The following is a 15,715-nucleotide window of genomic DNA, read 5'->3' on the forward strand; positions in this document are numbered from 1 at the left end:
CGCGAACCCGAACGGTGAACGGCGAGTGAACGCGAACGGTGAACGCCGAGCAAACTTGAACGGCGAAGAACGCGAATGACGACGACGGCTGAACGAAGGCGCGAACGTTAACGGCAACCAACGGCGGCGGAAGCGCGGCTGAGCAGACAAAGACGACGGACGCCGAGCTCGAGGAAGCAGCTGCGATCGGTGACAGCGAACGGGGGTTGAAGACTTGGAGCACGAGGGAAGCTAGATAGACGGACGGACGGCGGCAGTATGCCACTCCTTGCGGCGGTGGTGGTGTAGGCTTACAGTGCTAGGGTTTTTTTGCTGAGTTTCTGTGAATAAAAGAAACGGAGGGAGAAAGGGAGAAAGAAAAGAAGGAGCTTTAGAACCAAGTCCAAGAGTGAAAGTAAGCAAATTTGGCCAAAAATCGCGCGTTTCTTTTAAACTGGTCGGTTCTCTGTCCGGTTCAACCGGCCAAAAACCGGCCCGCTCGACGGTTCTTCTCCGATTTTTAGAGAAACGATTTTAAAGAACAAATTGGACCATAATTACTGTCGGTTTACGGTTGGACCGGTCGAACTGATCGGTCCGATCCCATTTTCAAAACATTGCTCCAAAGGAAGATTTTATGATTGTTATTATGTGAAAATATTTTATTTTGATTATTGGATGATAAATTATAGTACTTAATTTTTATATGTTATAAAAATATTATTTTTGTTTAAAGTATGGTTATACAAATAAATTACATTTTTTAAATAAAAATCATTATGAGAATATGTTTTTGACATCTTCATTGAAGTAATTACCTACTACTAAACCTAAAGATCTTTTTGGGTGGAAGCAACATACCTGGCAACTGCCAAGAACTAACACCAAATATGCAAGTGATCTTCTCTTTGTCGTCTCTCTAAGGTAAGTCGATCACTCAAAGTTTTTTATCATAAAATATTTGAGTGTGAACAATTTTAATTATAAAACATGAAAATTAATTTAATATACGTAAAAAAATTATCAGGTTTAAAAAATCAAAGAAAAAATGTACGATTTAACTACCAAAAGAACTAGCTCAGTTTTTAATAAATATCAAGTTAATATTTTTTTATTGTTAAAACTTAAAATTATTAATACTCTAATATTTTATAGTTAAAAATAATAGTTCATTCATGCTAAAAACCTAAGAAAGTTGAGGAGGAGATCCGAAAACGAGTTATCAATATCTGGACGTCGGGTTTATCAGCTTCTCTCTCTGGGATGATCATGGTGCCCAAAAAAAATCGAGTAGCTAGACTAAGGGAGATACCCGGTTTGGCAACTACTCCTTTGTGATGCACTGTTATATTTAATTATTGAGGATTGAAATCCGAATTAAATCTCAATTTAACCCTAAAATTTGATCAAATATTCAATTTAACTCCTAAAATTTTATTGGCTTCAATTAGAACTTCTAAATTAGTTAGTGGATCCCAATTATCCTTCCAATGATCTCTGTCACCGAAATGCTTATTCGGCACATTTACCTGACATGGTGGATTCCACCTTCCTACTGTGAAGTGAGTGTGTTAGGTAACGATTAAGTGAAATAGAGATGAAATTCAAATACTCAATCTAGAGCTTACGATTGAAATAAAATCCTAAACAAAAGTCCCAAATGTCTCAAACTGATAATTCATCGTCGTGGTTGTAGGGATGATTGAGAACAGCAGTCAAAGTTTAAGGAGCTCTACTAGATCACGTTCACATGGAATCTGGGCGAGGACCACCAATGGTAGCAGAGTACGGAAGCTCTACCCATTGTGGTGCACTGTTATTTAATTAGTGAGGATTGAAATCCCTTTAAAAACAAACTAGGGCGTTGACAACTTTCTGTAGCAAGTCTATTTTAAAAATTAAACAGACACAATTTTGAGGAAGCAAGATTTAAGAAAAATATTCCATGACTAAAATAAACAGGCAAATAAAACAAACAAGATATAATCCATGACTTAAAAAAATAATGTGACATCATTTGCTTTGCTAAAAGTCATGACAAGATATCACAAGACAACTCTTCAACCTTCAAATTAAGCTAGTCTGCTGTTTGATCTTCCTAGTAATGCTTTATTTGGATCCTGCTTGCAAGTTACAACAGCAATCACTGTTAGCATTTCTCTAATTCCATTTACCAATTAAGAACTTGAATCACATCATATCATGGATACCTGCTAAATCCAGCAGAACTGCTTTGATTTCCTCAGGAAGCACATCCTGCCCTTCTCTGCATTGCTGTTAAGAAACAAGAAAGACAACAGTTACAAACCGTCAAACTTCACATACCACAAATCAGTAATCAGTGAATTCAATTGCAAGCCTTTTCAACTATCCAGGTTGGTACATGGATTAATTGACACTATTAGTAATAGACACAATGTGCATTACACCACAATAAAATTAGGTCCAAGCATCATATAACATAAAGGTTAAAGAAAAAGTAAGAAAGTGAAGCTTGGCAATGGATAAAGAAGCATACCTCAGCTTTGAAGATGTCTAAAGCAAAACCATTGAAGCAGCTAATAACAGCTTGCTGAACATCTAATCCGAAGTTATCCAGAGCCTGCATTGTAGAGACCAGAAGACCTGGTCGGCGGCTACAAAACATGTGAATGTTGACAGCTTTGCCGTCCCTTACCTTAACTTCCACCTAAAATTATCAGAAACACTTGAGAGTTAAAATAGTTTCTTCAATTTCCAGGCAAACAAATTCAGTGACCATAAAATTTGCATATCAAATATAGTGGGTGTTAGTTTGTACTGATGTGCCTTTTTTTTCAACATCCCATGGCATCAAGGCTTATTACTTGGCCTTTTTTTTATGACATTGTCTGAAATATAATCTATAGCCTATGAAAATAAAATACAAAGTGCTAAAAAAGATTATATAAATTCTAGATATAATTAAATGCATCACATTACTAATTGAAAGCAATCTTAAAAAAGTTTAAATTTATCAAATTAAATCTATCAAATCTAATAATATATCTCAAACATTCATTTGTGTATGCTTGGGACTGATATAGGATGGGCGACCATTACCTGTATCCGTCCTATTTCAAACAATTATCATCACATTTTCTCTGTACTCGTCCCAAAATCCAAGTAACGGTTGAAAAATCCATCACCTTCAAAATGGAAAAGGTCGGATCAAGTCGAATGCTCAAATCGTCATCCCTAGGCATTTTGCTTTATTTTAGAGTGCTCAAATAATAATTTTTAGGCTATTTTCTTTTAGAGTCCTTGTTTGGACAATCTAGGAGCTAGTACACTTTGCAATGAGGTTGTGTTCAACAAATTACGTGCAATCATGTACCACACTAGGAAATACTTATCCTATTACTTTGTATTGAAAATGGAGTTTTAAGACAGACATATATTTGCAAGTTCATGTTAGCAGAGAGTAAGTATTGAAATTTATATAATAAGCTCACAATAGTTTTGGGATTTTGGCAATCTAATTTCGTGATTATGCAAAATTCAGCTATTGAATAATTTTGGCAGGTCGGTTACTATAAGATGCAAGTCATGCAAAAATTATCAAGCAACATTAATTTGCAATAGATAAAAGGCCAATTTTATGGTGTCTTTTGTTTGGCGTCTAATTTTTACCTAAATTACTTTTTATAGTAACTTTTAAATATTTAAATTTTTTTTAACTTTTATACTTTTAAATTTAAAATTAATTATTTAACCTATTTTAGCAATTAGACAATATCTTTTAGGCATCATAGCAAACACCTAGATAAAATATAGGTAACCAGCTTTATATGCAGTCAACTTTTTAGAAAAACTTATTTTAAAATTGAAAATAAAAAAGTATAAGAGATCATATGATATAAGCCAACTCAGCCAACTCTCTTTTAATTCTAAATTTGAAATTTGAAATTTGAGAAATTTAGTTTTATCACCCTAAGCCACAAACCACTCCATATATGCACCTTCCGTCGTCTCTCTCACGCTCCTCCTCCCGTCAATCTCCTCCCACACTTTGCGCCGTTGTCATATCTCCATTGCGCCACCATCAGACACCCTTCTTGGCGTGCATCTCTCCCCTCGCCGCCTTTCCGCTGCGCGTCCTCCATCGCAGTTGTTACGCGTCATGCCTTGTCCTTGCACTAGTCAGCCATAGTAACTGTGTCATCATCCATCGCAGGAGAGCTCCCAACGGAAGGCAACCACCACAAACACCCGCGAGGGAACAACCAGTAGGCAGCAGCGTCCACGCCCGTGCTGTCAAGCATGTCGTCGCCCTCACCATCCACGCAGCGCCGTCGAAAATGTTGTCGTCGTCCTCATTTCCGCCGTTCCTTCCTCGCGTCGCCGTCCTCCTTCACACCGCACCCCCACCTTCACGTCCTCCCACACGTCGTCGTCGTCCTCCATCGCATTGCGTCCTTCGCCGCCGTCGGTCTTCTTCTTCTTTTGATGTAATTTGAATTTTTCCGATGCGATTTTTGATTTTTTTTCATGTAATTTAGATGCTTTTTAATATAATTTGGATGTTCTTAGTAGATTATGGATATTTTTTTCTCCATTAGTAGGAAATGTATTGGAGTTTATGATGTAGATGTTTCTTTTACAAAAAAAAAGAAACATCCAATTACAAAGAAAGAAATATCCACAACCCCTTGAAAATAAATTTAAAATGATTTTATTTTTTTTTTTTATGTGATTTGGATGTTTTTTTCCATGTAATTTAGATGTTTTTTCTTCATGGGCGTTGAAGTGCTGATCAAACAGGAGTTAGCTGAAGTTGGCTGCACCTTTTGTTGGTTATCTAGGGGAATTGTTTAAACACTTCAAAAAAGCTAGGTTTTCACTCAAAACACATGCGCCTTCCATTCCAACTCCTCACGCCGCGATCTCTCCCTCCAACTCCTCTCGCTGCGATGCCACGCCCTCCCCCCTCCAACTCATCTCGCCCCGCCGCCGCGCTCTAGCCATCCAACTCCTCTTGCCACGACGTCGCGCCATCCCCCTTCAACTCCCCTCACAGCGTTGCCACGCCCTCCGCATCCAACTCCTCTCCCAGCGCACCATCCCTCTCTAACTCCCTCGCCACGATGCCTCCCTTCTCTCTTCCACGTCTCTTCTTCAAAGCAACTTCCGTGCTCCTCTTTTCTTTAGGTTTTGGATGACTCTTTTTAATAGTTTTGGATGTTTATTTCATTTTCCTAAATTTTTGGGTGTATCTTTTTTATAGGTCTTAGATGTTTCTTCTTTTTATGTTTTGGATGTTTCTTCTTTTTAGATTTTTTATGATTCTTTCCAATAGTTTTAGAGGTTTCTTTTTCTTAGTTTTTCGGATGTTTCTTTTTTTATGTTTGAAATGTTTCGTTTTGTTATCCGATACCTCTAAAATTTAACATCCGAAATTCAAGTATAAAAAACATCTGAAATGATATCTTTTTTTTTAAATAGTTTTCTTTTATTTTCTATTGTATGGCGACAGACGGTAATAGCCAACGCGACGCAATTATGGTGTGACACGCTGGCAGAGGCAGTTGGAGGTGATACTAATAAATGCCACGACTAAAGGACGTATGAGAGAAAGTAGAGAGTTTTGTGGTTGGTTTTTACTGTAGTGAAAGTGAGATTATGATTACTTTTGATTTACGGTTGTGGTTTTTTTGTGGTTTTTTTTTATTGTTGGACTTCTTTTTGCAGTCTATATACTAATTGGTTGGTACCCTAATTGGTTACCTAGCAAAATTGTTTGCAATAATAAGGTGAACAAAAATTACCTTTGCTGTTTGGTTTCCTGGGATTGGCATCGGACACAGTTCTTCCTTCACCCGGCATGGAAGGGTTTGCAGTGTGGGTGTCAAAGGTTGAATGCTGGTGGAAGATGATGGCGAACAGCTAGTTGGAGTTGACTCCAGTTCATTTTGAAGATCATTGACCCGCTGCTGTAACTCCTTCATGTAGTCAATTGCATCTCCAAGTATCGAAACTCTGTCCATCTATTCAACAAATCCAAGTACATTAGCAGGTATTACTCCTAAGTTTCCAACATCATCAACAGAATACATTTTTTAACTAGGTTAGTTGGCTATTCAATGACAACAATTCAGTGCATGGTCTTACTACAACTTGTCATTATTATAGTCATGCATTAGATATATAACTCTTTATGTCTTTCTATCCGATAACAAAAATTATTTATAAGACTCTTAAAAAAGATTGATGTTAAGGCCGCTCTCCTTTGTTACAACGTAGCTCTGCCATTGCTAACAGCTGAAAGTTTTGCTGAGAGATGATATATGATATGGCACATAAAGATGACAATATTGATACGTAAACGTGTGTATTCCGAAGATGGGGATGGAGATGGAATCATGGGAATAGAAGGAAAATCACCTTGTGAGGATAGGAATAAAAATACCGTGGAAATTTTGAAGTGGAAAATTTTAAACCAAAGTAGTTTAAAAGAAAAAGAACTAACAATAAGGTTCAAATAGAAATAATAGAATAATAGCCAAAATTTTTTAGGGGTATTCACCTGAATACAATAATTGGAGTTTAAAATTAGAACAATGTTTCGTATCTAACAATTAACAAATATTATTATTTTTTACCGGTATTTAACTAGTAATAATTTGTACCTATATTTTCAGACGTTTTGTATACGAAAAATATATAATTTATACTTATATTTATTAAAATTTTACACATATAAATTAATACCGTTTGCACTAAAAAATTAATACAATTTATACCACGTTTTTCAAAATTTATACACATAAATTAGTAAAATAATAATTTAGTGTTTGTGTTGATCAAATAATAACAAAACATACTAAAAATTGCTATCTCCAAGAGTTATCACTAAAATTATCCACATGACCTAAATTAGAATTGATTACACTATCCTAAACACCTTTGTAGAAATCGAATGTGATTGGATTTACTACTATACAACATACAATATATATATATTCAAAACAAGATTTTCATACCTTGCTAATATTTGGCACAACAGACCTAAGCATGTACAACCTATCATTGAGCTTCTTCCTTCGCCGCCTCTCCGCCATAAGATTTTTGGACGGCATCCCCTTCTTCTTCTTCTTCCCACTCTCCTCGACCACCACCTCATCAGTTCTCTCATCATCCTCTTCAGAATTCCACATTGAACCCTCATTGCTAGCTTCTTCAACTTCCTGCACCCTCTTCAAATTACTCACTTCCAAAGCTTCCAATCCCTTTCCCCTGCTCGAAAACAGAGCGTTTCCAGAGCCACCAACTGCTTCCATTTCAAACGCAGCGGAGGCACCAAATCCAGCACCCAGCGCCATGGGATCATCGTCGGTAGCCCCCGCCGGGAGCAGCCGAGTCGCCGGCGGGAATTCGGTACCGGAACTCATGTCAGGCGAGCCAGTTTGAGAAGAATGGTTCCCGGAGAAGAAGAAAGCGGTGTCAGGTCCCAAATCGAAGGCATTATCAAAAGGATTGTTGTTGAAGAAAGAGGCTTTGGGAGTAAAGAAAGAGTGTTCTGGAGCGAAGGAGTCCATGTTTTGGTGTGTCAGAAAGTTGTCATGATCAGCAGTAGTAGTGAGAGTGGGTACGGTATGTTGTTGTGGGAACGGGAAGGGGTTTATGGTAATTGGAGGAGGTTGGAGTATGGATTTGAAGGAAGTGAGAGGGGCATTCATGGAAATTCCAATGTCATTGCTGTGTTCGGTCCAAGAAACGGTGGTGTGAGGAAGAAGCGTGTCGCTCTCCATCGATTGTGAGAGTGGTGTTTTAATGTTTTCTGTTTGGTGTATGAGAGAAACATCAACGCTTATATAAGAATGGGGGCAGAAAGGAAGAAGGAAAGAATGAATAGTGTGTATGCGGCTTGACGTGTGGAGTGTGACTGAAGACAATGAACGGCTAAGGAAACAGCTGCCAGTACTCTGGACTAGCGTGGTGTATCCATGCAGAGCAAAAATTATTAAACCCAAATTAATTATTCCTATCTGGTTAAATTAAAGGCCTAACGAGGAAATAATATTTTATAGAAATATTTAATTTTATGCATGGTAATAACTTACATTCATATTATTAATAACAACCACAATAACATTTTATTTTATATTTTTTAATTATCATCCGATTAATTAGATAATGTTAGATGTAATAAATATAAAATTATATATATATATTAAGTTAAATATAATAATTTTAAATTATTATTTTTTAAGTATTTTTTAATAAATACACTATAAATACATTAAAATTTCAATTATCCAATATTTTTATGATAAATACCTTAACTAATATTCTTAATATACTTATTAGCACGAATCCTTACTTTTATATTTATCAGAGAAAATACTCAATTTGACCTCTGAAATTACATTCGAGTTTCAATTTAGTCGTTGATATTTCAATTTAGTCTCTAAATTTTTCAATTGACTCTGGGACGGAAACTACGGCAGGAACTAATGTGATTAAAATTTAAAAAGTTTAGGGACTAAATTGGGGTAATTGAAACTTCAAGGACTAAATTGAGACTCGAGTATAACTTCGGGGACCAAACTGAATATTTTCTCTATTCATTATTTGAATAATAATTATTGAAATAAAAGTAATTAATTAAATAATAATTTAAAATCTCTTCTGAATGATCAGTGCATCAAAGCAGCATCAAAATTTAAATTGAAAACAATACTGCATTATTTATATTTATTAGTTATATAGCTTAAACATTTGTTCTTTCTTTGGTGAGTTTTATGTGATATTTGATATCTCATACTCATATATAAGCCTAACAGGAATCTTTTAGGGTAATCTGAAAAATATAGTATATGAAAATTTACATCGCAAACAAAAATAGTTCTAAATATATGAATAATAAACAAGTTTTTGAAAAATTTTAAACGTATAAAAATAGGTGAATTCTATCCAATCCTTTCTTAAACAACATGTAAATTATCCTCTATGACATGGCACATTTTAATTGGATATTTACTTTTAACTTGAGTAAATTTAACCTAATAAGAGTTAACATCTTAATTCAAAACATGTGGGCGGTATACCACCACGAACCCCACGTACATCTCGACACTGGACAAGCAGTAAACCACCACGAACCTTGCCAGGTCAAAGCTCAACACAATTTCATTTTTATTTGAAAACCAACATCACTCCCTATAATCTTTTCCAAAACCCCCAAAACCATTTCAGATTTAAAACTCTTTCAAAATACCAAAGGAATCGTCCATTAATTAAACCTCACAACAGGGTCTAGAGACTTTGACAACCAATCTCGTTCTTTAAAATTATTAAAAAACTTGAATCATAATTCCTTAAAATGTAGTTCTTTAATCAAACTCAAACATAAATCTTTTCTTACTAAATCAGATCCAAGGCATAACCTTTTTTATTAATAGTTCGAACTCAAAACATAAATATTTTCTCAATGAAGCTCAAAACATAATTCTTTCATTGATAAATCAAACTTAAAGCATAGTTCATTCTGAAATAAGTCAAAATAAAATAGTATGATTCTTAAATCAAATTTTCTCTTCAAGTAGTGCTTCAAACAAAGTCTCAGAGTTTTCATAAAATTTCGACAGCACCTCCCCTAAAACTCGGACTTTTGCCACCCTTCAAGGGTCCCAACCAAACCAAACCAAACCAAACGCCTGTCAATCAATCAAATCACTTTCAAATTCTAAGAATCTTTTCCAATAGATCAACAAAACCCATTCCCAATATCTCGAATCATTTCAAATGCCAATTCATTTTGAACATCAAATTAAACGCCATACGAAAAAAACCATTTTACATAGTATTCAATCAAACCAACTTACTAACTCAATAATCAGAAACAGCCACAGCCCAATCATCATTCATAATAACCTTCATCCAAGTATAAATCCCGACTAAACATCTACAATTAATCAATAAACCATTCAAAACTTGCGTTTGCATTCATTCAAGGGAAGTCAGTTCAATTCATAAGACTTACGAAATCATAACATATTTTTCATACTAATATCAACTTAAAACAATTCTCGATAGTAAATTAAGTTTAGAAAATCGCCCCTACCTAGACTAGTCGAAACCATAACTTAAACACATCAACTGAACTCTTTTCTCTCTGCCCGAAACCAACGGCAACCACAAACCTCAGCTTCGCTTGCTTTCTCAGAGGCAGAAACAGCCTCAAACGCCACATGCAAACTCGGTTTCTAACTCCTAAAACCATTAACATCGCGAATATTGCATCGATACACAACCCTACGACAGACGACGTCGCAACACCAGCATAAATTATCAGAACAGCGACAAAAGGCTTCTCGAACCAAAAACGCTTACCAAGACAGAGGAAGAATGGCTGAACTGAAACAGCGACAGTCTCCGAACCGGTTTGGCGGCAGCCACGGCAGCCACCTCAAGCGGCAGCGGCGACCTGAACAACATGCTGCGACAATAAAGTTCCCGGAAACTCAACGGAAAGGAAAAACCAACTTAAAACCCTTACCGGCAGTGCGTTCTCCGGTGGCAGAGGCAGCTTCATCCCCTCTCATCCACAACCATCCTCCACGGAGATGGAAGCTGGTCGCGACGGCGGCAGTTCCGACGAAGGCGACGCTGGCGACGTGAACAGCGACAAGGCGCGCTGGTTGGACCTCAGCCCAGCCTCGGATCCTTCTCTCTTTCCTTCGCGCGTCCTTCTCCCGTGACGGAACAGTGGCGGCGACGATGTGGAGCGCGGCGACGTCGCGGAGCGCGGCTCGGCGGTGGTGACGAGGCGTGGTGCAGCGGCGGCGCGGCTTCTCTGCTTCCTCAACTCTGCGCTCTCTCTCTCGGATCTCCCTCTTGGCGGCGCAGCGGCGGCGACGGTGGCAGTGGTGCCCACCGGCGCCGTCTCCCTCTCTTCCCCCTACTCCCTTCCACGCAGCTCCCCTCTCCTCTCATCCCTTTCTTTCTTCTTCTTTTCCCCCGGTCCCCGATCTCTCTTTCCCTTTTTCTTTCTTTCTTTCTCAGCATCTACTATGGGTATTGTGTGTGTTGTGTGTGTTGTGTGTGGGTTTCATTTTTGGGAAAGGGAAAAATGTGGGTCTTTAGGGTTAGGGCTTGCATAAAAAAATTTGAAAATTTTGAAATTTAGTGCATGTTTGGCGCCATTATTTTGTTAAAAAAAATCTTTTTTCAATGAAAAAATATCTTTTTTTATTTTTTAACGTGTTTGGCAAATTTCTAGTAGTAAAAGTAAAAGCACTAGTAAAATCAAAAAAAGATCTTTTTTGAGAAGCTGTAATTTACATCTTTTTTTAAAAGATCTTTTTTCCTTAAAAAAAAGATGTTTTTCATGTAATAAATAAACAAAAAAGTACTTTTATATTGTTATACCCAAACATAATTGATAGATAAAAAGACCTTTTTACATGAGATATCCAAACATAAAATTACTTTTACTTCTCTATAAGATCTTTTAAAAAAAGATAACTCGAAAAAAGATCTTTTCTTAGAAGCTCACCCAAACAAGCCCTTAATTCGAAAACTAATTGAATCCTTAAATTTATTTTTAAATGTTATTTGTTATATTAAATTGTTATTTAATTTTCACTTAAGTATTCCAATTGAAAATATAATACAATATAATTAATTTTTTTATTAATAAAATTTAAAATATTTATTTATAAAATATTATCATATAAAAATCTTATTATTTTACAACTACTAATTTTATACTTTAAATATAGAAAATAATTTAATAATTAAAAAATTAGATAAAATTTTAATTTAAAATTTCAAATATCATTATTATTAAATTTCTAAAACTTTAAATAATAAATAAAAAAATAATCCAAAATTATAGAATTTGAATAAAAAACTTAATTTATTTCAAATTCAATTAATCAAAATTACTTTTAATTATCTTCTATAAAATAATTTATAAAATTAAAATTATAAATAAATAAATATATAATTTAAAATTAGTTCATAATAACCTTTTAAATGTTTTGAGTCTTCCATATGACTATATTTATAAATAGCCTCTGATGTAACTAAGGCTGTGTTTGTTTGCAGGAATAGAACACCACTGAGACACAAAATTGTGTTTGGCAGAGGAGACATGGACAGGGACAGAGACAATGTGTCCGGAGAGACACTGAATTAGTGTATTTTGTGTCCATCCTGACAAGAAGGACACTGAGACACTAATAAGAGACACAACTTATTTTTTATTTTTTCTTTCATTATTCTTGTTAATTTTTCATAATTATATTTTTTATTGTTATATTTTTCATCTCAAATTTTTTAAATGAAAAAAAATGAGAATAAATTGAATTTTCATAATTTATTCTAGTTTATCATCAAACAGAATACAAGAACACAAAATTTTGTGTCTCTATCCATCCGTGTCTTGTCCTGTTCTTAGTGTTTGTTCTGTCCTGTTATTAGAAACAAATGCAGTCTAAGAGACTAATAATACAATATACTTCATTCATAATCTTTTACAATCTCTCTATGATTCATAACTGTGATTTCAACAGTTCGAAAACTTGCTCAAGAGTTACATAATTTTAGCCATTTACACGCACAAGATGTTAACGTTAATTGGCCTCCTCCTCCAACGAGAATGGTGAAAGTAAATTCCGATGCCAATATTTTTATCGAAAATGACCTTATCAGTTTTGGTTGTGTGATTAGGTCCAACGATGGCTCTTGGAAAAAAGGTTGCTCTGATTCTCTTTTTATTTGGAGTATCTTGCGTTGTGAATTTTTTGCTGTGTGGAGGGAATTGGTTCTTACATGGGAGTGTAGTTATAAGACGATTGTTCCATTGATACTTTTTTCCTACTTCAATCTTAGTAGGTGTCTTACATTGATAGTGATTTACTTGTAAAAGTTAGAGAGTTATTGAGTCTTAATTGGGAGGTTTAATTTAATCTTGTTAGAAGAGAAGTTAATGCTCTGGCTAATCTGTTAGCTAAGAAAGGAATTTGGGATGGTACTGATTTTGTTGAATGGTTACAGTCCTAGAGGGAGCTATATGTAGTTCTCCTATGTGACCTTCAAAAATTGTGTTGGTTGCTGTTTTTTCTATTTTTTGTGCTGTGTTTTAATTTCTTCTAAGACACAAAAAAAAAAAAAAAAAACATTAACACGACATAGAAATATAAAAATTATGTTCATATTAAACATAAAGAGATACACATTATGTCTTGAGATATTAAATATGTATTTTATATTTTTTTAATAGGAGAGACAATTATTTTTTATTTTTATTAATTTTTTGCAATTATATTTCATTATTTCTTATAATTATATTTATCTTCTTAAATTTTGTGTATAAAAAAATGAGCATAAATTAAAAATTTTATAATTTGTTCTTATATTTACTATTTAATTTATTATCAAACAAGTACTAAATTAGCCACGTATATAAAAATTAAGTTAAAATATAAAATACATATTAAAAATAAGTTAATCAATAAAAAATATTATGTGCATACTAAAATTTAACTATCAAATCAGTCATCATTTATTCGTGTATAAATATATATAATATTTAACTTATTTTTTAATATGTATTTTATGAGTAAATAGTCAAATTCATCTCTAAAAAATTATTCGTTTTATAAATTGGTCAATGAAATTTTTTTTTAAAAATTTTTAGTTAGTCACATTAGTCATCCCGTTGCTTCCACTATTGATTGTATCAAAATTTGCAATATGGCACGTTAAGTATTATCAAGCTGACTATAGTACACACCTGAAAGTCTTAATTGACTGCTAATATAATAATTTTATAAAATTAGATTAAATCAATCTCAAATTGAAAGGGATCTTGAGGCATTGAAAACCTTCAATTTGAGATTAATTTGATTTAATTTCATAAATTTATTATGTTAGCAGTTAATTAAGACAGTCAGATGTGTACTGTGATATCACTTAATATGTTATATCAGTAATTTTTTATTTTATCAACAATGGAAGTAAAAAAAAGACTAATATGACTAACTTAAAATTTTTAAAGAACTTAATTAAAATTTTTTTAAAAAATTAATTTAAAGAACGGATAATTTTTTAGAGATAAATTTAATTATTTATTTTACATTTTATATTTTAATTTATATTTAATATAAATAATTAATTTTTAAGATATATCTAATATGAATTATTAGAATAATATATATTTATATGTAAATATATAATGAATTAATGATTAATTTTTTAAGTGCACTTAGATTTTTGAGGTCGTCTTAACCAGAGACAAGCGTATTTCAATCATAGTTGTGGATTTTAAGCACGATTTCGAGTCGAATCCCAAAATTTAAGAATCTTCAAGACAATTCACTTGGAGAAGGGCATAGACTGCAACATTGAAATTTGACTTTGATATTGATGAAAATTCAAAATTGCAGCCAAACTATCGCTTTTTGTTTTTAGTGCTGGGGTTATATAGTGGTATTTTTTTAAGAACGTAGAAATTTGGTGTATTTTTAGATTAAAGTATAAAATCTAAAATCTAATCTTTAGAGAGTCCAATTAATAAAGTATAAAATCTAAAATCTAATCTTTAGATTAAAAAAATTTTAAATCTAAGGTTCTGATTTACTATTTAAAATAAAAAAATAAAATTTATATAAATAATACACCAATTAATTATGATACTAAATTATATACCATTTTTTTCATTTCTAAAAAAACTAGTCCAAACTATGCCACCACCAATAAAATAAAATAAACCCCCCAATCATGAAAATATGGAATAACAACGCAGAACACGTTGCATTCAAAGGAACAAGTATGATATGTCTGCTATTACAAAATCCAATCTTGACAGGGCTCTTGTTTTTGGAGAAGAAGGCGATGATGCAGATGAGTCGAGATTGAGTCGCCAAAATCGAAAAAATGCTGCCTCAAAGAACAGGTTGCGTTTTGGTAAGTATGGAGACAGAGTCGAAGGAAGATCAGAAGAGTTGCCACAGATTTTTGGAGATTCTAGCTAGATGGGGGAGAACTGAGAATTATGTCAGTGGCTATGGCAATATTTTGAGATATGCTGGTTGAATACAGGGACGGACATAAGGGGCAAGTGGAGGCCTCGTGTTCCAAGTTTTTTTTTTTTTAAATTAATAGTAATAAGTTATTATGGATTTAGATTTTCTAAAGTTTAAATTTTATTTTAGAGAGTAAAGTGTGACTTCTTATTATTAATTTCATAGATGGGATCAAGAATAAATATGAAAGAGAAACTATTCAAGGGTAGAAGATCACACTTTATTCGTTAAAGTGAAATTCAAACTTTAGAGGATCCAAATCCATTATGTATAATTTAATTAAAAAAATTTAGTATTTAGTTTAGTATAAATAAAAGTCTAATCCAATTTAAATATTAATGATTTCTAATATCTAAAAATTAAGTAACAATATTGAAAAAATCTGAAAAAGACATTATTGCTAATATTTTTAATTAGATAAAAATTTTCAAATTTCATAAAGTAAATTCTTTTTCTTCTTGTGATCATCTTTTTTTATTCATTTGGTATTAATTCTCTATATTTCAACTGCTATAACTAAGAGATTTTTTTTAACTATGAATATTATAAAAAATAACTCAGAAACAAAATAAAAGATGAATTTATTACTAATTGTCTTTTAATTATATTGAAAAAAATTACTAAAAAATTTGACACAAATTCTATTATTGATGAATTTTATAATATGAAGAATCGATCACTTT

The 15,715-nt window shown here is 33.4% G+C and overlaps 1 protein-coding gene across 7 annotated transcripts; it reads right to left on the bottom strand.

The window, feature by feature from the left end:
• Positions 1 to 1,907: 1,907 nt before the first annotated feature.
• LOC112697118 (transcription factor ICE1) lies at positions 1,908 to 11,075 on the bottom strand. 7 transcript variants are annotated; one of them, XR_011862933.1, is made up of 8 exons: positions 10,499 to 11,075; positions 10,064 to 10,426; positions 6,981 to 7,927; positions 5,766 to 5,984; positions 3,061 to 3,146; positions 2,498 to 2,668; positions 2,190 to 2,253; positions 1,908 to 2,099 (listed from the first exon to the last, which is right to left on the bottom strand). XR_011862933.1 is itself a non-coding variant. In XM_072198397.1 (7 exons), the coding sequence occupies exons 3-7, from the start codon at positions 7,746 to 7,748 to the stop codon at positions 2,089 to 2,091; spliced, it is 1,233 nt and encodes a 410-aa protein (XP_072054498.1). In that variant the 5' UTR covers positions 7,749 to 7,777; positions 10,333 to 10,426; positions 10,499 to 11,075; the 3' UTR covers positions 1,908 to 2,088. The 7 variants fall into 7 exon arrangements, 5 of the variants coding, with proteins under 5 accessions (XP_072054498.1, XP_072054497.1, XP_025605936.1 ...); XR_003810884.2 differs by having other exon boundaries at positions 6,981 to 7,922; positions 10,333 to 10,438; positions 10,499 to 11,052; XM_072198397.1 differs by lacking the exon at positions 3,061 to 3,146 and having other exon boundaries at positions 6,981 to 7,777; positions 10,333 to 10,426.
• Positions 11,076 to 15,715: the final 4,640 nt, after the last annotated feature.

The sequence above is a fragment of the Arachis hypogaea genome, chromosome 6 (genome assembly GCF_003086295.3).
Source record: "Arachis hypogaea cultivar Tifrunner chromosome 6, arahy.Tifrunner.gnm2.J5K5, whole genome shotgun sequence".
NCBI classification, from domain to species: domain Eukaryota; kingdom Viridiplantae; phylum Streptophyta; class Magnoliopsida; order Fabales; family Fabaceae; genus Arachis; species Arachis hypogaea.